Genomic DNA, 23,805 nt, shown 5'->3' on the forward strand with positions numbered 1-23,805 from the left:
TTGATTTCCTTCAAACTGTTCCAAAGGGCATAGCATACATAGCAGAGTGTCTCAGCATATATTAAGTACTGAGTAAATTAGAAATTACTCATATCCTCATCAATTAAAGCACTGAAGAATAATTACTCAAATAGTAGCCTAAGAAAAGTGAATAAACCTCCCCCAAATTCTAGTTTTTTTAAAAAAGGCCAAATTCTAACTAAATCTGTGATAGTTTTACTAATACATATTAAGCTAGTTGTAATATACTGACATTTTCATGGTTATCTGATAGCTTGAGAAGTCTGTTATTTTAGCTATATGCAAACCAAAGATAAACCAACGGAAAAATTATATGAAAATGCTCTCAAAGTAGGAAAACATTTTCTATAGTAATATAAGGTTCTATTTTTTTCCATGAAAAAGTAATGATTCAAAAAGCACCCATTTCTGTATAACAAATATAAATTTGCCCATCTACCCGATAGGTAGAATAAATAGCACAAGGAAACAGATAAATCTCAACAGACTGAGCCAAAAGAGTGACGTATTTCAGAGAAGGTATTTTATCATCGAACAGTATGGTTTCCTATACTTAAGATCTATTTATTATTTATTTTTACAAGTAGCAAAGTCCCTCCATTTTTTTCCAGCTTAATATACATGGATATAAAAAGCTATTGATTTCACGCTGCCTCCCACCCCAACCCGAGTGGGGTACAGGAAGTTGTGAGCTCAGAGCAGCCTCCTGACGCCAAGGTGGTTTCCTCTTTACCTCGGACTTAACTCTGCGCTCTAATCAGTCATCCTCTTGCTGATTTCTTTTCTGTCAAAGGAAACCAAGATACATTAAAATAGCACATTTTAGTTGGGATATGTGTTCAGCCAAGATCACTTTTTCTGTCAGCAAGTATAATTTTCTAGAGGCCTTGGCAACAGATAAGGTTGAAAATCATCATGGAAAAACATGCCTAGATTAATTCATCAGACAAGTTTATCACTTTGGCTCCGAGGCATGTTATCTTCAGGTATTTGAATACTTCTCTTTTTTCTATTTGTGCAAACATTCCCACAAAGAAACACAAGTACAAATATACACATTCCCCCTGAATAATACAGCAGAGAGCTAGATCTAGCCCTATAAGAACATATAGAATTTCTTCAAAAGCAGAAGTCTTGTGAAAATTATTCAAAAAACATAAACATCCTAAGATACATTTTCTATCATTCTAAGCAATAAATTATTCCTTCAGCTTACTTTATATATTTCATTATAAAATGTCCTAACCAAATATAATCTAGATAGTATAGAAGTATAATGAAACATTACAAAGTCAACTTAAAAACAAAGATATACACACATGTGTACTAAGTACACATATACTTTACCAGTTTAAGAAAATCTATGAGTTTGTGAGCATCCTCCCCAGTAGACAGGTCTACAAAGTCCTTGGGAAGTCGGTAACTCAGATAGGGACTGGGTTGAACTGTCACTTCACTGTTTGTGCAACGGAAAGCTGGAGAATCCTTTATAAAGAAAAAAAGGGAAGTCCATGAGAAATTACCTTTTTAAGTCTATTCTTCGAAGCGAAAAAGATGCTAGTTTAACATTTTCAACTTCATGTTCCCTTCTGTACTAGGTAAAGAAAATAAGATTCTGAAGTAAAAGAAACACCAAGATTTTGAGGATATTTCCACATGTTCACTAGAAAATAAATACACAGTATCTGAAAACAGTGTCCTCATGGAGAGCTGTGGTCAATCCCTAAATGCTACCAGCCACTATGCACAGCAAATATGGGTTCCTTAGTCCTTGAATGGGCCCAAGGCCTATGGCTAGTTCTCTCTAGCCTTGAGCAATCTCATGCTGGCCAGAGGGCTTTATCAATACTATCATTTTCTATAGGTGCACAGTTGGGAAGTATTGCCCTGGAGAACATAGTTAATAGGGAGGGCAAGCAAGTACTATGAATTCCTAACACTCTGTGCTTCTCTTAGTCATTTAACGTACGCATTTGTGTATCTCTCTCAGCACCTATGGAAAACTGCAAATCTGAGTGTCATTTTTAACAAGTCTTCACATTCTTCAATGTACTTGCTTAGAGTCTTGCATTTAATATTTACATGTTGCCTTGTGCCAAAAGGATTTCAGAGACAGAAGGCCTTGGGTTTGGACTTCATGGGTGGCAGGTATCTAGGTGAGGGATGGATGGTGTCCAGCAGATGGAGACAGGCCGAGAACTTGAGTGGAACAGGACCGTAGAGCCCTAGAAAGCAGGCCATATCTTATGACAGACCAATCATCTGACAAACACTTAGGAAACACCCACTTTGTGCTGACCTTGTCCTAGGTATAGGAGATCAACTGGTAAACCAAATAGGCAGACAGTCAATAAATAAGCAAATAAATATAATGGCAAGGTCACTTCAGCTAGTAAGAGTTGTTTTAAGAACACTATAACAGGGTGTTATAATAAAAGAAAAACACAGGCCACTTCACAGGGGTGGTCAGGGAACCCTTTGCCAGGGAGGGAACATGGGGACTGAAGTATGATCAAAGCAGCCCTATGAGGTCTGGGAACTCAGACAGGGACTAGGCATGGCTTGGAAGGCAGTGGGCATAACCATGGCAAAAATCCTGTAGCAGAGCTTTGTAGTTGTGAGGACCAGAAGGAAAGCCAGGTCTCTGTGAAGAGGAATAAGAACAGGGAGACATGCAGGACATAATTCTGTGGAAAAGACAGTAGCCAGTTCCTGTTTCCCTGTTACCCCCCGACCTCCAATACAACACTGTTTAAATTAAAAAAAAAAAAAAAAAAAAGGATTTGGATCATAGAGTGTATTTTGTACAAACTGTTTCTATCCACTGTGTCCCTCATATTTAAAAATAACCCTCTGCTGAATAATTTACATTTCTTTCCTTGACATTCAGATTTAATGGCCCCCAACTCTAAGATGCCAGCACAAAGAAAATTCTTTCAGTCATTAATTTAACAAAAATCAACTGTGCTGAATTGTGCTAGGCCAACACAGATCTGTGGAGAACATGAGAGATACCACTGTGCTCAGAAACTTACAGTCTGGGCAGGACATAGCAAAGACAACACAATAGAGCAAGTACCATGAAAAGGAAAATACCCATTTGAGCCAGATCTAGAGGAACAGGGCCAAAGAGGGCCCTGACACAGTAATGATGAAAAGAAGTATTTCAGAGATAAGACCAAAGAAAAGATGCTCACACTGGAAGCAAGGCAGCAGCCAGAAAGGCAGGAAGAAACCCAGGAGGAGAGCATGTGTCATGGAAACCAAGGGAAGATATGCAGTGAAGACACAGAAGAGGGTGATATATTCAAATGCTACTGTGCTCATCCACTGGCACTCGCAGCGAGCCTGCAGAGCCCTCACCAAAAGCAGTTTCTGTGGAACAGCAGGGATGGAGGGGCACACAGGTGAGAGGCAGCAGGCAGGGGAGGTGGCCACATGAGGAAGCCACTGGGAGGCTGGACAAGTACTGAGAAGTTACAAAAACATGGGTCACATAGCGTGAGTGAAGCTAGTTTGATCCCACTAGTGTGAACAGATGTGTGCGTTTGCATATAAAACCACACTTGGACAATATTAACTGAAGGGGTAAGGATGGTAAGTTCCAGGTGGTTGGATTTCCAGTTTTGCCTCTTTCTCATTCTCTGTTTTTTTAAATGACCATGTAAAGATAAAACTATTTCTTTAAAGATATAAAAAACACTCAGGATAACACATATGTAGCACAATCTCATTTATTTTTAAAAGTTTATGTGTATGTATACAGGCATGTTCTATATACCAAAGTATACGAAATACGATAGAAAAAACGTATAGCGTGGTTCTTAAGGTGGAAGGACTGTGGTAATATCAGAATGCTCTTTATTTAAAAATGGGCATGTATTACTTTTATAAGCAGAGAAGGGCAACACAAAAGTGTTGTTCAAAGAAAGACTGGCTGTGAAGGTGAGGAGACAGAGCTGCTGGCTGAAGACATGAGGTTGAAGGAGGTTTTGGACAGAAGATACCTGAACACAGACAGGGTGGGACAGGAAGGAGTGAGAGGCAGCACCGGGTATCAGGAGGGAGTAAGGAACAGCATGCTGAGCAAGTGGAACTATGAGACTGAGGAGGAGGGATGCTCATAGGTTTGAGGACAATCACACAATATCACCAGCGGATTCTCTTCCTGTGAGGAGGGATGTGGAATCATCTGCTGAGAGGATGAAGAGAGGATGGGCAAGGAGGTCTGAGGGGTTCCACAGGGGTGTGGAAGGCCACCATGGGTGGAAGAGAAAGCTGGTGAGGGAGACACTGCAGTAGGGCCCCCTTGATGGGGTTAGGACTATGACAAGACCCCCGTCTGGGCACCTGCACAGTTTTCCTCTGTCAGGGGTCAGGAGCCTAGGGCTAGGATCAGAGTCAACTAAGGAACTGACCCGGGGTCAAGATTCTTCCAGGTGAATCACAATGCACACACCCTTTTTGGTCACCTCCATGAGCATGTATCTATTAGTAAATCTGTGTTAGTGCTTAAAGAACAAGCGAGCAATTACTTAGTGGATTGGAAGGTTTCCTGTGTATCCTCCTTGATCCTCTTACCTGCTCCAGGGCATCTCCTTCACTAAAATCACCTTTTAAGTTTCTTCCAGATATCAGCTCTTCCCAAGTAAACAGCAGTGAATCGGTTACTTCCCCAAACGGATTAAAATCAATCAGCCACACCTTCCCCTAGAGTACAGACAGAAAAACTAGTAAGCACAGGATAAAAACAAACACTTCGTGATCCTGGAGACCTGGATCGAGTCCCATGTCGGGCTCCCGGTGCATGGAGCCTGCTTCTCCCTCTGCCTGTGTCTCTGCCTCTCTCTCTCTCTCTCTCTCTCTCTCTGTGACTATCATAAATAAATAAAAATTAAAAAAAAAAACACTTCAAGTCTGTCACCTGTCTTATCCAAAAGATCATCTTCGTATTGTTTTACCTAAGTGATAATCTTGAAGTTCTTGTAATTTATTTCAAAAGAGTTTCTCCAGGTCCCAGCTGAGAAAGGGCCACTCGTCTAAAGAAAGCGGTGCCGGATCCAGAGGGAAGGCTGCCAGTGAAAGCCCTGACAAAGGTGGATATGCCAACTCCTGCCTAAATCACACAGGAATTCTAAGTCAAAAAATCCAAGCAGGAGAAAGGACAATCTCACAGAATGGTTCCACCAAAATAGCATGACTAGAATGCTTTCAAGCTGCCTGCAGTTATCTTGCCTGAGCAAGCAAGGCAGAGGCAAAGCACCTTCCTTACCCTTGACAGGCTGCTGCAAGGGGGGGGGGGGGGCGGGGGGGGGGGGGCGGGGGGGACTTAAAAAAGAATTCCTTAAAAAACGTAGGAAAATTCTGAGTTCTCTTTAATTTTAATGTAATATTTGCTTTGTATGATAGAGTGTGTGACACATGAAGGGGACAAGAAAAATATCAACCTTTAAAAAGAAATTTCTATCTTTTGTTCTGAGTACCGGTGGGCAATCTTATAGGTTCCAGACTCAGGGAAATACTTCTGACCTAGTTATACTAAGTTTGGTTAGAATCAGGTGCATCCTAGGATATAAAGTGCCATAGCACTGACATAACAGACCTGGGGAAATCTGTGAAATCCTGCCAAGATATTAAAGCCACATCTGATCACAGAGATACATGTGACGTTTAGTAAATGTTTCCTCGAAATTTTTATCTTTGCTACTCTTGACTTTTCTCACTGAAACATTCAATTGTATCGTTTCGCTGTTGAGAATTATTTTTCCAGTAAATATGTAATCATGTCTTGAACAGATGTATGTGTATAAAATTATATCAACCTAAGGAACTAGACTGCTGAGCCGGCATTATTAATCTCTAGTACTGTTTCTCATCATTTAAGAAAGATGAGAAACATCTTATTAGGACGAGCTTCAAATGTCAGAAATATCTAGTAAGTAGCCAAGAACCATTATAGGAAGTTTGAACCACATACTTTTTGGTAAGTTTCCAATTATATACAATTCCCCCAGGAGAAAACCTGCAACTCTTTCTTGCCACCTGAGCTGTTTCCTCAAACAGATTCCACAACCACTTGGACATTGTTTGTGTGAAAAAAAAGTCAGCCATTAATCAACTTCTTTGTGTGACCTTAGCTTTGCTTTGGGGTAATTACTAAGATGCCTTTAACATACTGTATGTTACTTTAACAAAATGGGTATTTTCTAACCTCTAAACTCTTTCTACTTGAGTTTTTATAACCAATAAAACCACCTCTTTATTAAAGGGGAAGAAAAACCCTATCATACTTGTTAGTATAGGAATATTGAGCTCTACATGCTAAAAATATGCCATACTATAAAAGCAAGCGAAACAAATAAAAAAAAAAAAAAAACAAATCACCACTGTTGGGATAGCTGGAGGAGTTTGTTCTGTAGTTAGAAGGCATCCTCTAGTTCACAAAGGAAAAAAAGAAACCAGCTGTCATCAGGCATGAAACTATCAAGATGAGGATTTTATAGCTATAATGTGTTTTTTACGTGACATCTCAGGCACAAGACATCCTGAGAAATTCTGTTTTTAGGCAACCCATCAGATAAGAGTGGTCACACTGACCTTCCTGATATCTACCAACTAACCATCCCACTACCTGCCCAAATAAATCTCTACACACCAAACACTACTAAGCACTGGAGCATAAAGATCAATAACACAAAATCTATTCCTTCAAAGAGCTCAGTCCAACACACATGCACATTCCATGTACACAGAATTATTCACAGCACAGTTTGTAAAAGACTAGAAATAAGCTATGTGTTCATCAACAGGAAAATGGCTAAACTATATAATATATCCACAAAAGGAAATACACCATTGTAAGAAACTAGAAAGCTCTCCAAAACACAATTTTTTAAACAAACGCATATAAAGCAAGGTGCAGAGTATATCATGTGCTAATTCTTGTGTATGAAAGATGGAAAAACTTAAGTATATTGCTTGTTTTTACATCAAGAAATACATAAGATACTAATAAAAGTATACCTCTGGGATTACACAGGAACATGGTAAGAGAAAGACTTTCTACATGTATTTTCACATTGATTTAATTTTTAAGAAATGTGAATATATTCTCAACCAAAAAGTTTAAAACTCAATAGGTTTTATGGAGCAGTGTTTGCCAGAGACTAGGGTGCAACGAAGGTCATGAGAAAGTTTGGGGAAGTGATAAGAGTTCTACATGTTGACTGCAGTAGTGGTTATACAAATGGATGTATTTGTCAAAACTCATAGAACTATACCCTAAAAAGGGATGAATTTTACTTTATGTAAATTATTTCTCAAAAACTCTGACCAATAAAATAGTCTTAAATGATTTAAAATACAGGGATGCCTGGGTGGCTCAGTCAGTTTAGTATCTGGCTCTTAATTTCGGCTAAGGTCCGTGATCTCAGGGACATGAGATTGGGCCCTGTGCCCTGCTCTGTGCTCTGGCCATGGGGTTGTCTCTCTTTCCTTCTCCTTCAGCCACTCCCACCCCGCAACTGTGTGCACTCTCTAAAATTAAAGTAAATAAATCTTTTTAAAAAGTGATTGAAAATAGAAAAGATATCAAAACCCTAAGACACAAGATACTATGAAAAAAAGAATACACAGAACTGAATTTACCAAATGGAACCTACAGGTATGAAAAAATATAGCTAATATGATTTAAACTTAGTGAAAGGTTAAATGTATCCAATCGGATACAGCTGAGATAATTAGTGAATCAGAGGATATATCTGAGAAAATTACACAACACAGTAAAGAATGGAGGTGGAAAACAAGGATACTGAGTTGAGACACATGAGGATAAAATGAGATGTGCTAACAGTCCTCAAAACAGATTTCCCAAGGACAAAAGACAAAAAGAGGTAACATTTGAAAAGATAGCTGAGAGTTCCTCACAACTGACAAAGGAAATGAATTCTTAGACCTAGGAAGTACTCAAAAAAGACAAAAAGAAAAGGAAAAAAAAATGCCAACAACAATGCAGCAGTGTTTTCAACATGCTGAAACAACAGAACTGGTCAGCCAAAAATTCTATACCCAGCTAAGCCTGCCATGCATGAAAGCTAAACAACTTCTCCAGCCAATGGTAAGAGATTTTTCTACTAAAGGATATACTACTAAAGAGAAACTGCATTCAAAAAGCAGTAGTAAGAAGCATTGGTAAGCAAAGAAAGTGAACAGTGATAGTCATAACTGATTTAGGGATATTAAATATAAAAATAGAACCAAAAATCAGAAATCACATGTAAGATGTAAGCAGGCACTGGGAATTAGTTCCAACGTCCTTGTACCATGAGGGCAACAGGAAGTGAGATTAACTTTTGAACTTATTAAATAATCATACTAAGATTTCATGATAACTACCAAAGTAACAAATACAAAATAAAACTTCAAAATTTTGCAGAGGAAGAGTAGGGTGGTAAGAATAAAGAAAAAACAGTAATACAAATCAAAGGAGAAAACAAAAATAGAAAAGTAAATTGCAAACTCAAGATAAGATGCTGTAAAACATTCAGATATCAAATACAATATATGCATACACCCACTTGTTAAAAACCAGAAATTGTCCATGATTAAAAAACAAAACCCAGCAATATGCCACTTACAAGATACATGCACAAACCTAAAACCTAACAGCTAAAAAAAAGGGAAAAAGGTAAATTCTCAGACCAAAAAAAAAAACACTGTAGTAACACTATCAATATCAGTCAAAACATACTTTAATGCAAAAACCACGAAAAACATTCTTAGGAATAGAGATGGTCAGTGCCTAATGATGAGAATTCACTGGGAAAACAAAACCATTATGAACATAACATATGTTCTTGTCTAAAAACATAACCTCAAGATATGTAACACAAAAACTGACAGAATTAGAAAGCAGGAGATTTTAACATACTCTTTCAGTAATTGATAAATTAAGTAGATGAAAAATTAGGGAAGATACAGATTTTTTTCATGGTTTTTAGAATTAACTTTATATGGAAAAGTTTAAACATATAGAAAGTAGACAAAATATAAAGAACCCCACAAACCCACCACTCGGTTTCAACAATTATCTTGTTGAACCCCATGGCCAATCTTATTACATCTATATCCCATCCATTCCCCCAAATCTGTATTATTTTGAAGGTCTCTACAGACATCATTTCATTCATAAGATACAAAAATATTTTCACAATTATTACCAAGCTTAATCTAACAAACATCTACAGAATACTTCACACATTAGTTGTAATTTTTCAATCACACAAATAACAGTAAAATAAAAGTGACCAAGTTGTAAAGCCTACCTCAACAATATCATAGACTCAAGACCAGACATGTTCAGTCCTTAAAGCAATGTAATTAGTAATAAAACAATAGCCATCATTAAAAGAATACATAAGGAAAACCACAATAATTTTTCAAGTCTCTAAAGTAGTTATTCTAAATTCTAGTTATGTGTCACTTAAGCAGCTCCTTACCACACATATACCAAGGCCTCATCCCAGACCTAGTGAATGTGTGGCCATCTCTGACATAGGATAGTCATGTGACTACCAACACTGATAGCAATAGTGAATCTATCAATACTGAGTCAACTTGCCCACTGCAGTAAGAAAGTAGACACATCAAAATATTACCAGACTCAAATATACTCCATTTGGAACTTATACAAGTTCCACTGCATATGAGAGACTACCATAAAGAGTTAGTTTTCCACAATAGTCATAAAACCATATATTCAACAAAGTGCCTAACAAAAAGTGATACAAGTGCCACTGAGCAAATGCAAATGTGTTTTACATCATGGTTTAAATCTCTTCTCAGAATGTTTATACTGGTATGTTTCTCACTTTAAAAATATGCAACTACTTTCAGTTCTGTTAGATGATAGCAGTAATTGCTTCTGTACAGTCCAACTTCACTTAAGACATTTATATAACTCTTTCACCAAATTACACATTTGCACTGGCCTGCCAGCAATACTGAATCAAATACTGAGAGACCTTGGCGAATTCCGAATTTTTAAATGCCATTAAACATGACTGCATTAAAATATAACTGCTTCGGTTTTAATATCTATAAGTGAGAATATCTATAAAGTAAGAATAATACATACCTCACAGGATTATATGGATAACCTAAGTTAAATACAAATAAAGTTCTTCTGAGCTGCACATTAGGGTAATAAGCTAGGTTTACTCACTCACTAATTGATTTGATCCCACTTATGACCAGGCCAAGTCCCTGGAATATTTGTCTCAAAGGTATGCTCTTTGTAGGTCAGGAAATCCTCTTGTTGGAAGCCTCCTGTTAGAAGCATGGCACCTGACAGTACAAGCTCTCTATGGATGCTGGCTGTGTGAGAGACTGATGTCCATATATTGGTTAGAAGCAGAGCCGGGACTAGAGCCTGGGCTCCTGTCGATCAGCTCCAGTTTTCATCCATTCTATCACACCAGCTTCCCATCCTTTCTCTAAGGTTTTTTTCACTAGATTGAAAGTGTAAAGTAACATCCCTCTTCCTTATACAATTTATCATTCCTCTTTCTAACTCTTAATAGATATTCTCACCCTTGAAGACATAGAGATGAAAACAGAGTATGTGATATCTTTTGTCTAAATAGAGGCAAGTCAACAGTTAACTGTTACTTTGGGACATTACCATATGGGCCATATCCTTTTTGTCAAAAAAATGATTCAAAGGTATTGCAAGCATCACAACAGTGAAGCTGATATGAGCTTGGAGAGGGAATGAGAAATATGTGGGTAACATTTGGAAAACATATGGTCACATATTCGGAAAACACACCTGCTGTCCTCTCAGCAGCTAAGTCAATGAGCTCTAATCACAGGACATTTAGTGACCCAAATTTCTTTGAAAATTTGCATGTCTTGATAATTAAACCTCTGCTGTAGGATTTATGAAGTCAGGGTTTTGTTCTCTTTTTCATTGTACAAGTAAGATTTAAAAATAAGTGAACCTTCATCTTCATCTTAAAGATAAAAGCAATTCCAACCATGCTAAGGTTCTTTTAGTTGACTAAAAATAATTATCTAAATATCATATGACAAACTCCCAGCCACATTTAAATAAATATATATTTTTAAAAATAAAAACAAACTCTACTTCTTAGGTTGGATGGTGGACACTTGAGACATTTAGCATTTAAAATGTAAAACAGAAAAACACACGCCAGACCCACGTCTATTGACGATACTGTGTCTCCTATTAAGTATATGTTAAGGGAGATTCCTGACCATGATGAATTTCAAACATCTTAGCTGGTTTGAGAAAGTATTTTTTGAGCAGTGGCCCCTTACATACATAACAGCTACACACTCCGTAAGACCAGCCCTGATTTTAAAGCATATCAGATAATTGTTACTTACCCTACTGTCTCTATATATATCGAACACAACTGTAAAGGAGAAAAAATTCAAAGTTAAAAGTGAACTATCATATATACATTATATATCTAAAATGGTAAGAAAATAACTGCCATGGTAATAAAAAGTGACTGATTAAAATAAGGTAAAATTAACATGCAAAATATCAGTAATACCAAATAGTAATACAGAAAAATGCTTAAAATACAGTGGTCAAATCCAGTTTTAAAACTTGCACCACTAGGGTGCCTGGGTGTCTCAGTCAGCTAAGCAACTGCCTTTAGCCCAGGTCATGATCTCCAGCCCCATACCAGGTTCCCTGCTCAGCAGGGAGTCTATTTCTCTTTGCCCCTCCTCTGATTTGTGCTCTCTCTCTCAAATAAATAAAATCCTTAAAAAAAATCTGCACCATCATGAAATAAGATTCATCATGTATTTCATTTGGAAAATTCATGTACTTCATTTCACTAGATCAATAAAAAATACTCACAGTCTTCATCTAAGAATTTGTACTGTATGTGTTTCTTGAAAAAGTCTTGTATGCATCTGCAAATCTCTTCCTTTTGTTTAGAAATATGATCATAGTACTGTGTATAGTCCCTCTGAGAAATACCTGACAAGAAAATATTTTAGATTACATTACTTTCTTTTCAAAAACACCAAAATGTAATTTAAATGTCGTTTTGAGTGAACCCTTAAAGTAGATCAGAAGACCAATCAGATGAATATTACAAATACATGATTCAGCATTTTTATATACATAATATAAAACTTACCAGTTGTAAAAAGTTATCCATTCATATGGCTAGGTATATCCTAAGTTCCATGTTGTCATGCAGTCTTTAGAAAATAGTTTCTATTTTTATTTAGTGTAATGGAAAGAATTGTCATAAATATGTTTATAATGTAAAAAATGAAAAAAGCAATTTTGAACCCATACACATAGTCAATTGCTTCTTCTTTGATTTTTTCTAACAAAGTTTCTACAAATTGGTAGATTTCTTTGGGAAACTTAAAGTATTCTATATGTCTTCCAATTCATATCGTATTTCATAGAAACAGGCTATTTTTCCTATTCACACATGTTACTCTGCCTTCACAAGCCTGATATTTCAAGCCACAGAAAAGTAAACATTCCTTTCTTTAGAGTAACTTGCTGATTTTATTCCAAATATACTAAAGGGATTATTGTAAAAACTCACTCAATTTGTTCTAGGCCTCGGAAAAGTTTTCTATTCTGAAAGAAGGGCTTCCACTCGATTTCTTAATCAATGCCAGTATGATTCCCTTCTTTTGCTGTACTTGTATTGCAGTTTCTCCAAGAATATCTAATAATATGATAAACTCAAACACCCCAAGTTTCTTTTAGGTAAGTTAACAGGTGTCAACATCACAATCACTAAGTAGTGCTGATTTGGGGAACCTGGGTGGCTCACAGTCGGTTAAGCGTCCAACTCTTGGTTTCAGCTCAGGTCATAATCTCAGGGCTGCGACACTGAGCTGTGTATGGGACTCCACTCTGAGCAAGAAGCCTGCTTAAGATACTCTCTCTCTCGGGACGCGTGGGTGGCTCAATGGTTGAGCCTCTGCCTTCAGCCCAGGGCGTGATCCTGGAGTCCCGGGACTGAGTCCCACGCTGGGCTGCCTGCCTGGAGCCTGCTTCTCCCTCTGCCTGTGTCTCTGCCTCTCTCTCTCTCTCTCTCTCTCTGTTTCTCATAAATAAATAAATAAAATCTTAAAAAAAAAAAAAAGATTCTCTCTCTCTCCCTCTCTAAAAAAGAAAATAATAATAAATAAAAATTTAAACAATAAATTAAAAAAATTTTTTAAATAGTACTGATGTGATTCTATTCAAATCACACTTTTCTTGGTTGAAGGTTAGTTTTACTGCATGGAAAACATGCAAAGATTAAAAAAAAGATTACCTTCAATACTTGAATACATCACAGCTAACTAAACAGTAATCTGAGGAAGAAAATGGGTGGCTTTTAAAGTAATGCACTTATTTTTTCCACATATTTCCTCTTGCTAGAATAATAAACACTGCTCCAATAATAGAAATAAAGATCCCAAAACTTGGCTTTTTATGATGCTTAAAGTAAATAGTATGTTGCTAGTACTCAGGAAAGTTCCAAAGAGAAAGCAGGTAACATGATACATATCCTAAACTGGGAATGGTCAAGACCATCACTTTCATCTCCAGAATCCAGACAGACATGATTAATGGACAAGATTCTTTCTTTTCTATGGAAACTGAATATGGCTTCAGAAGCATTGTCAACATAGAATTCCAGAGTCACTACCAACTGGTTAGAGGATAGCATCTGAGATAAAGAGTGATTACCACCCTCTCCTAATTACTAGAAATTCACTTCCATCAAAAGCTTGTTGTCTTGGGGTGCCTGGCTGGCTCAGTTGAAGGAGCATGTGATTCTTGATCTCAGAGTCCTGAGTTTGAGCCCCATGTTGGGTGCAGAGATTACTAAAAATAAATAAACTTTAGGGATGCTTGGCTGGCTCAGGTGGTGGAGCATGTGACTCTTGATCTTGGGGTTTTGAATTCAAGCCCCATGTGTAGGGTAGAGTTTACTTAAAAAAAAAAAAAAAAAAAAAAAAGTAAAATAAATAAACTTAAAAAAAAAAAAAGCTTTTCTTCTTTTAAAGGGTAAGAAAAACTTACCAATAAGCTTGTTTTCCTTGACAAAACATCGGAACTCAGCCCCAGGAATTAATTCACACCATTTTCGAAGAACAAGCTGTAGAGAGAGGAATAATGTAACACAACCATGTAACAAGGGAATATTCACTGATCTAACAATTTTATGCCAAGCATATATCTTAATAATTGCCATTATCAAATAGTTTGGAAAAGGCAAAATAAACCATTTTTCTCATGAGATGTGGGGGACAGATTTATTAGTCCAGTCAGTGGGGGAAATGCTGTTAAAATTCTTTACGACAAAATGCATCTTTGTCACTTATTTATCACATTGAGTTCTGACATAATATACAATCCAAGGACAATAAAGGCAAATCCTGTCATCATTGTGTATAGCTGCCCTGTAATTCGTTACATCCTTCACCCCTCAAGTATATAAAAAAAATAAAAGGATATCCAAGTTATCTACCTTAGCACCACTGGGTAAGGATTACTCTGATAAAATTATTATGATTCATCACTAAAAATCACTATGACCCTCCTGTGATTTTGCCAGTACTTTAAAATAAAGCAAATTCCATCACTGGCCCAAGTCATAAGTGGGTTCTACTACTATAATTAATTATTTATCATGTATAAATACTCTATACTATTGAATTGCTATAATTTTATAAATACTATATAGTTGAAAAATGTATGCTTTTGAGTTTGTTTTAAAATGTTCTGTGGAGAAAACTAGTCATACTCTTCTGAAGTATAACTGTAATAATTGGTCAATGCCTCCAGCCTTCCTTATGCTGGCATACAACTCTGCCCTTTAAGACCTCAGAGACGGAGCTGGAATTACATAAAGCCCCATTCTTAGAATTCTCTCCAGTGGTCTCAGTATCCTTCCCTTCTCATATTCCTGTGTTCCCAGTTTCTTGCACCTAATATTCTGTAGTATGCATATACCCAGTTGTACTATGATAATCTGATGCAAGTCTCTCTTCCCTCCTAACTGGCAACTGGGCAAGGGCAAGGAACTGGGCCTTATTCATCTTTATGTTCCCAGCACAAGTATGTAACACCTAGCAGGTGCTTAAAATATGTTACAAAGCAAAACAGTCAAAATATAAGATAAACAGCCACTAAAAATCCTGATATAAAAAAATAGTCCATGAATTAGCAAAATACACACTGTAAGTGAAAAAAAATGGTATGCAAAGTATTTTATGAAGAGAGTGTATATATGCACACACACACACACTTATCTCAGGAAAGGGAAGCTAAATGTCAAATGCTAATATTAAGGATATATCCAGGTGGTAAGTTCCTCATATTTTCTCATACTTTTAAATTTTTGATAGTAAGTTGCTCTTCTTAAAAAAAATACTGTTAAAATATGCCTAAGATTTTAAAATGGACTGATTTCCTTTTTTTTAATGCACTGATTTCAATTTTCATTATTGTGTGCTCTTACTCAAGTTTTATACATGCTGTATTCTTTAAAAAGAAACTAATTATTAAACAAAGAAGTAAAAAACTAAAAATTTACACAGTTGTCATCTATTAAAAGCTGATACTGGCAAGTATAGTTTTTTAGGGTTACAGTAATTTTTATTTAAGCAACAAAGACATAAGCAATTGTTGTAAACTAACATTAATTTTTTGGGAAAATTCGCATAATCTTTATTAAAATAATGTTTTGAACAGGTAACACATACATTGTGTAGTTGATTGAAAAAATACATAAGGGTAAAAATGTGAATTGTCCCCTCCACCCCATCCAGTCCCTCTGTCCTCCTCCTCAGAGGTAAACTGTCAATTTCTCATATAGCCTTCCAGAAGTAATCTACAAATATATGAGCATGGAATATATGTATATATCTTTTTAAATACACAGAAGGAATACACCATATATAGCATTCTGCTTGCAACTTTTTTCATTTTAATTATTCTAAGAATATCTCTTCCCTGAGCTTTTAAAACTGAGTTTTAAACCCTATGCACTAACATGATGATGGCATATTCCCCAAAAAGCAATAAAGAGTAAACTGCAGGTGAAATGAATCTCAAGGCTAGAAGATGACATCTCAAACAAAGATTATGCCTCAGGGCAAGACCTGGGAAATCATCTTTGTCATTTTGTGTTTTCTAGCACCAAGTGGTAAGACACAGCAGGTGTTTAATAGATGTTTGTTCAGTGAGACAATAGATGTGAATATAATATATACATAAAAAATGTTATAAAAGATGTTTAATGATTGGGAAAATGCTCATACTATGCTATTAAGTCAAAAAAACCTTCACAACTGGTACGTAAAAAGCTTCAATTATAATACATGCTCAAAGATCCAGTTTGGTTGCCTAGTAAATAGTAAATTAACTGTTCTACAAATGTTGTATAATCACAGAAGATCTACCAATATACACTCAACACACTAAAAATTTCTTGGTACAGTGAGTCAGTGGACAAGTTTTAAAAGCATGTCTATGCAAAGGGGACTGGAAGCAAACAATGAATTTTTCTTTTTTAATGAAGATTTTTTTTAAAAAGACCATTGGACTAATTCTAACGGATGTTACAAATCCAAAAATGCAATTGGTTTGCAATTATGGAGCAGGATGACCACAACTCTTCAACAAACTATGAGCGGTCAAAGTTTTTAAAAAGTATTATATTTTGACAATCCAAGTGCAAGAAGAACCAGGAATAATGATAAGCAAGAGCCTATCAGAGATGTAGTTGATACCTGGAATCAAGATTTAAAAGAAAAGTATGTTCCAGATTCACTCATAACTGTTAACAAGTACGGAGTTGCATCCAAGAACACTGCCCATTTCAGGGAGGGTTATGTGGCAGGGGAGGATTATATACCTTCAAACTAGGAAAATATGGAATACAAATTTGGGTTTGCTATGTTTGAATTCTTAGTTATTTCTAAAAATGTTTTCCACAATCCTTTCATTTTAATTTTATGTAATCTGTAAAATGAGTGAACAATGTAAAAAAAATAAAAAGGTCCACCAGACCTAAATGGTAAAATGGTGATGATTATATGTTTTCTTCATATACTAGGTTAAAGACCTTACCCAGCTTAAGCCAGCTGATGAGCATAAAGGTATTTGTTTTATTACAAAATACGTACATTCCATAGTATGTATATAGTGTATATACCTGTATATATACTTATACATAAATTTTTCCTAAATTTAAAAATTCAGTGGCTCTAGGTTCCCAGAGAAATTGATCCAAAAAATTTTATTCATTTTGCTTAAAAATAAATAGCAATTTCCAACACATCTTCATTTAGGATTATCAATTTCGAGATTTAAAAAATAAATACTTACCTCATATTCTATACAAGGATCTGGAGAATCATCAGTACAATGAATAAATCTTTAAGAGAAAAAAAGGCAATTGAGTAATTTTTTTGGTGCCAGTTTATGTATACACCTTACTTACATCCAATGTGAGTGTAAGGTTTTACTAGAAGAATCCAGGAACAGGAGACTAATTCAAATCTGATGACCATTTATTAAGCACTATTCAATCTCAGACATTAGCTGAGGCACCCCAAAATAGTATTTCACTAGTCCTCAAAATAACCATACAAACTACTATTATCTCCATTTTTCTGTCAAAAAACAAAGACACTTAGGCCCAGAAACGACAAATTTAGTGAGCGAGCCAGAACTAAAACTCAGACTGTCAAACTATAGATTCCCAATGAAGGCAGGATGGCGATGCTGTTCTATAATTCTCATTGCCTTCTTTATGGCTAAACCAGAAGTATACTTTCTCTGTTGACATTACCTCTACCATCTAAAGCCACACAAACTTGGGCAGCCCGGGTGGCTCAGCAGTTGCACTGCCTTCAGCCCAGGGCCTGATCCTGGAGACCCAGGATTGAGTCCTGCGTCAGGCTCCTTGCATGGAGCCTGCTTCTCCCTCTGCCCGTATCTCTGCCACTCTCTCTCTCTCTGTGTCTCTCATTAATAAATAAATAAAATTTAAAAAAAAAATAAAGCTACACAAACTTAATCCAATCCTTCCCCTGCATGCCATTTAAAAAAACATTTCACAGAACTAGTCATTCCTTCATTAAGTATACAGCTTCCCCCTCTAAAAATCCTCCATTTCATGAACAATTTTTCATATATTTTCTAAATGCTTTTATTAAATGCCTTCCTATGCCAAGGACTAGTTAGGCACCAGGAATGCTAAAATGAACCGAGTCCCCTGTTCTTTAGGAAGTTAATCTGGTGGGGACAGCCTAACAAGTTAACAAAGAATTTCAAAACACTGAAAGCAAACATAAAAATACTCTGATAGCACAAGGAAAAAACTGATAAGCTCTCTGTTGTGTGGGGGAAGGGCAAGTGGTAGTCAAGAAAGCTTCATTCAACAGGAAGGGAAGGGTCCACATTTAAGGCAAAGAGAAGCATGAACTAAAGCAGGAAGAGAAATGGGAACTGTCACACAGTATGCAAAGAACTACCACAGATTCGCGCTGATGGAGTGTAGAGCTCAAGGAGAACCACCAAAAGACAAGGTTAGACCTTGCGCATGGTTGGAGGGGATGTAAACTGGTGCAGCTGCCGTGGAAAACAGTATGTATGGAGGTTCCTCAAAACAGTCAAAGTAGAACTACCATATATATGATCCAGTAATTCCACTACTGGGTATTTACCAAAGGAAAACAAAAACACTAATTCAAAAAGATTTATGCACCCCTACATTATTGCATTATTTACAATTATTTACAATTGCCAAGAGAAGAAAGCAGCCTAAGTGTCCATCAATAGATGAATGGATAAAGAAGATATGGGGCATGTTAAACATGTTAAACAAAAAGCAGAAACAGATTCATGTTTATAAGAAATAGACTCAGAAATACAGAGAACAAACTGTTGGCTGTCAGAGGGGAGGGGAGAGGGGGGAATGGGCAAAAAGGGTGAGGCGTGGTGGCAGATTCAGGTTTCCAGTTATAGAATGAGTAAGTCATGGGGATAAGAGACACAGCATGAGCAATCCAATCAGTAGCACTGGAAGAGTGTTGTACGGGGAGAGATGGCAGCTACACCTGCGGTGAGCACACCATAAAATATAGACTTGTTAAATCACTATGTTTTACACCCAAAATTAATGTAACATTGTGTCAACTATATTCCAGTTAAAAAAAAAAAAAAGATGATGTTGGGAGAGAAATCTTAGCTGAGGAGGAGTATCCAGATTGTGAAGGGTCTTATTTGTCTCTCTAGGGAGGCTATACTTTATTATATAGACAATGGGGAGCTAAAAGTTTCTAAAGATGTGAGGGCTTTAGGATACCACTGTGGCAACGGTACTGGATAGCTTGGGGGGAGGAGTAGCAAGCAGGAAGGTGGAGAGACCAGTTAGAAGGCTTGTTCCAACAGCCCTGGGGGGAGATGAGGGTCTAGCTGCTGCAGTGCGAGTGGGAGGAGGAGGAAGAAAGGACTATATTTATAAAGATATTCAGAAGGCAAAGCCAATATTGCCTGGTGCCTTGTTGAAAGTGAGGGGTTAGGGAAAATGGAGTAGGGATGACCAAGGTCTCTTTTGATGCCTGGCTGGATGGTGATGGGAATGCCATTCACTCAGACTGAGAGAAAAGCAAGTGACAGGGGTGAAGTAGAGAAATATGTTTGTATGTGGAGAGTTAGAGACATCCTAGGAGAACTGCACAGAGATGTCTAAGAAGCAACTGGAAATAAGGAAACTCAAAGAGAAGGAGGAGGTGAAGACAATCATCTGGAGGTAATCACATAGGTACTAGAGCTAAAGTCGAGGAAGTAAATAGAAGCAATCACCTTAGGCAGATGACAGAAACTTGGAGAAGACTAACAATTAAAGAGTGAGCAAAACTTGCAGGGGAGAGACATTTTTATTAAAAAGAAAAACCCCACGCAAACAAAACAAAAAATACTTTTAAAGATCTTTTATGCAACTTACAAGTAAAACTGAGTTTGAAAAGCTTTTCAATTCCCCTGAATATTTGATTAGGTTGGAATTCTCTGTAATCTTTTGTAATTTGTACTACAAACAATAACAATTCCAATTTATTTGGTTGGCTGAGCTTCTCAGAAAAAAACTTTTATTCCTACTAACAATTAGGCATGGATGGGCAGATATAATCTGAATTACCAAGAAAAGTACACCCAACATGCTTTGTTGAAAAGCAATGGGTTCTCTCTTGTATTAATGAACAGGCACCAATAATCCTATGAGAAAGTCTATTAATATCAATGTTTATCACATGAGGACATCAAGGTTCTGAAAGGTGCGAAATCAAATAAGTGGTAGGAAGGGCACTAAACCTGCAAGGATGGACGTTCAAGAGTGGCTGTCAGGGGCGCCTGGGGGCTCAGTTGGTTGTGTCCGACTCTTGAATTCGGTTCAGGTTTGTGAGATCCAGCCCTGAGCTCAGTATGGAGTCAGCTTTTCTTTCTCTCTCTTTCTGTCCCTCCCTGCCCTGCCCACATGCTCTCTCTCTCTCAAAAAGAAAAAAAAAAAAAAAAAAAAAAAGCTGCTATTAAAGCTCTCAGACTTTAGCTAAAAAACAAAACAAAACGCCATAAATACCAGATGCATCTAAAAAAGTCATTGATCATCTTTTTTAATAGTTCCACATAACAAATTTTTTTCATTCTCATTTTTGAAATGTGATTTTAATCATGTGGGTGCCACAGTTTTTATAAATCTGGTAACAGAGGTTATTATTATTATTCTATAAAGAACAAGGTGGATTAAGGTTCTATACCTACCATTTTTAAAATACTACAGGAAACCCAAAAGGCACAATTCTAAAACAAAGATCTTCATTGTTTAATGTTTTTAATGCTTCAATATTCCTACAAATACTGATTTCAGCCCTGGTTAATCCTCATATAGCTACTTTAAAACAGCTTTACCTTTTAATACATATTTGCATTCTCCCAATCTATAATATTATTTTTTAAGGGTTGATTGGTTTAACATTTTAATGTTATTTTAAAAACTTGGTTAGTTTCAGAAAGTAGAAGTGAGAATGTCTGTGGTATGTGAGATTATTGTATAAGGCTTTTTCTTATTAAGATGATTAACCAGATGGTCCAGTATGGTTCCTACGAAAGAACAGTGCAGAGCCAGCTAGTTAAGCCTGAATGTAAAGGTCAGTAACAGCATTTTCAAGAGCTCAGCTGAAATACTGCAAAGAACAGTGTGTGTGAATATTTAGATTTCATTTGCATTCTGGAGGAGGTAGGTTTAAAAAGCAAAAATGAGTAAGATAATTAGGGTACCAACAACACGGGAATTTTTACGATCCTTATATCTAAATTAATGGACCTAAAACTTGTTCAAAGAGTCCCAATTCTTTTTATGAGTTTAATTAATTACAACACTTCCTTTATGTTATCTTTGAGACTTCTGTTATTTTTAATTCATACAGCTCTACTTCCTCGTCTTGTCTGTTGTCTCATCTTGAGCCACAATGTACTGTTTTCTCACAGATTTTCTTATTTCTAGCATGAGAGCCTATTTGGTGTGGCTCATCTTGCTGGGGGCCCCACAGGAGGGCTAGGTTGTGGCATCTTCCCAGAACACTTCGTATTTGCATCTCCTAGGTGCCTCAAGGGTAAAAATGACTAGAGGACTGACTTTTACATTAATAGTTTGGGAGATCTCTAATCAGGCAGGTGATTTAAATTCTGTTTTCCAAAGTTCATTATGACATCTAGACGTGACATTTCAACTTTTTAAAATGAAAAACCTAGTGCCCAAGAGGTTTCAGTCCTGCTTCCTTATCTCTGTGCCAATGGATGAATTTTTTTTCTTGTTCATCCTTAACTGAAGGTGCAAAACAGTCTCTTCCAAATCCTCACTTTATTTTGGCTTAATGCTTGGCCTCCAGTTCCATAAGGGGATTAAGTTATGTCCCTTAACAGCTCTGATAAGAACCCCTAAAAGGCTTATCTACCTAACTCTCTGATTTTCTGTCCTCTTTACATTTCTTGCATCTGGAATTTGTCTTTTGTTTCTCATGAATTTTTGTGTTCTAGTTTATTTTTTGCCCAGCATCTCTAGATAAGTTGTAACAAAAGATTTTTCAAGTTATCTTAGCCTGCTACTTAGCTAAAACCAGAAATTAATGATCAGTTTCTTACAGTTCTTTTATAATTACAAATAAGAACGTTTTGAATCTCACTCGAAGATCTCTGCCAACCTGAACAGTCTAGCTATAATTAGTACTTACCATTTTCATGTACACCTATGAGCATATTGTGTGGGTGTATGTGTGTTTAAATCCCACTCCTGGGCAGCCCAGGTGGCTCAGTGGTTTAGCGCCGCCTTCAGCCCAGGGTGTGATCCTGGAGACCTGGGATCGAGTCCCACGTCGAGCTCCCTCTGTGGAGCCTGCTTCTCCCTCTGCCTGTGTCTGTTCCTCTCTCTCTCTCTCTTTCATGAATAAATAAATAAATAAAATATTTAAAAATTTTTTTAAATAAATAAATCCGGGGATCCCTGGGTGGTGCAACGGTTTGGCGCCTGCCTTTGGCCCAGGGCGCGATCCTGGAGACCCGGGATCGGATCCCACGTCGGGCTCCCGGTGCATGGAGCCTGCTTCTCCCTCTGCCTGTGTCTCTGCCTCTCTCTCTCTCACTGTGTGCCTATCATAAATAAATAAAAATTTAAAAATAAATAAATAAATAAATAAATAAATCCCACTCCTAAATTTTTTTTCCTAGATAAGTATTTTATTATAACTCAGAAGATTTCCTTGAAATTTTCAACAAGGTAAAAAAAAAAGTAGTATTAAATCAGTCACTCTACAATCTGGATAGAAAGGAGGCTCCTATATTGAATTTTAACTATAGTTCCTCTAGCTAGCCACTAAAACTCCAAAATAAACACAAATGTTATTAAACGATGAATGTTATGTTATCTACAATGAGAATTACAAACTAAAAAAAATTCTCAGATACAACAGTAAAGATTTTATTTTGGAAAAAAACCAACAAAACCCAAAAGTCTATTCTGATGAAAGCTACTATGAAATTATGCCAGTGTATTTCTAAAATATTTTGAAACTAGCCAGTTAATAGGAATTTTTGAGAATAAAGTTCTAGATCCAAATTTTAAAAAAGAAAAGAAAGGGGGGGAGGTTCTAGCCCAAAATGGCAAGGACTGTGTGCTCCACCAGCCCTGATGATGGGCAGGCAGGAGAGCCATCTTTTTTCTTTCATTTCTACTCAAGCTACTGCCCAAATCATTACCTCAACTTCAATCAAGACTGCATTTCCTGTCAGCCACGAGGTCTTAGCATAAATAGACCTATTCATTATGCCCTAAACACGTCTTAAGATTGACATACTTTTTTCTGTGAACTTCATAGCTGTGCTCAACAAGTTTTTATCATGCTGTTCCAAATATTTCACACATCAAAAGAGAACAAATGTAATGCATTCAATGAGAAGGATGCGGGTGTGTGGAGCCGAGGGGACTCAGAAAAAGATGGATGTACTCCAACAGACAAATGAAACAGAACGCGTCCCATGCTTTGTTACGGGGAAAACAGGAGACGACCAGGAAAGGATACGTGTGCCTGCACTGTGCTGGGCTGTGCTACGATTAGGAAATATACTGTACAAGAAAGAGCTAGATGGAGATGAAAACAGAGAACCATGTTAGTGGAAAACATTTGAGTTGAAGATGAATCATGTGTTGGGGGTAA

The 23,805-nt window shown here is 36.8% G+C and overlaps 1 protein-coding gene across 4 annotated transcripts in view; it reads right to left on the reverse strand.

Moving 5' to 3' along the window:
* Positions 1-527: 527 nt before the first annotated feature.
* Positions 528-23,805, reverse strand: part of CDC123 (cell division cycle 123) — a 54,785-nt gene continuing 31,507 nt past the window's right edge. For all 4 annotated transcript variants that reach the window (XM_038530121.1, XM_038530119.1, XM_038530122.1 and 1 more), the window contains 7 exons: positions 17,420-17,468; positions 14,108-14,183; positions 11,918-12,040; positions 11,431-11,459; positions 4,603-4,731; positions 1,369-1,506; positions 528-805 (listed from right to left, as the gene is read on the reverse strand). In XM_038530121.1, the coding sequence (XP_038386049.1) occupies positions 779-805; positions 1,369-1,506; positions 4,603-4,731; positions 11,431-11,459; positions 11,918-12,040; positions 14,108-14,183; positions 17,420-17,468 (571 nt within the window). In that variant the 3' untranslated portion in view covers positions 528-778. The remainder of the gene's footprint in view (positions 806-1,368; positions 1,507-4,602; positions 4,732-11,430; positions 11,460-11,917; positions 12,041-14,107; positions 14,184-17,419; positions 17,469-23,805) is intronic.

The sequence above is a fragment of the Canis lupus genome, chromosome 2, assembly GCF_011100685.1.
Source record: "Canis lupus familiaris isolate Mischka breed German Shepherd chromosome 2, alternate assembly UU_Cfam_GSD_1.0, whole genome shotgun sequence".
Classification (NCBI taxonomy): domain Eukaryota; kingdom Metazoa; phylum Chordata; class Mammalia; order Carnivora; family Canidae; genus Canis; species Canis lupus.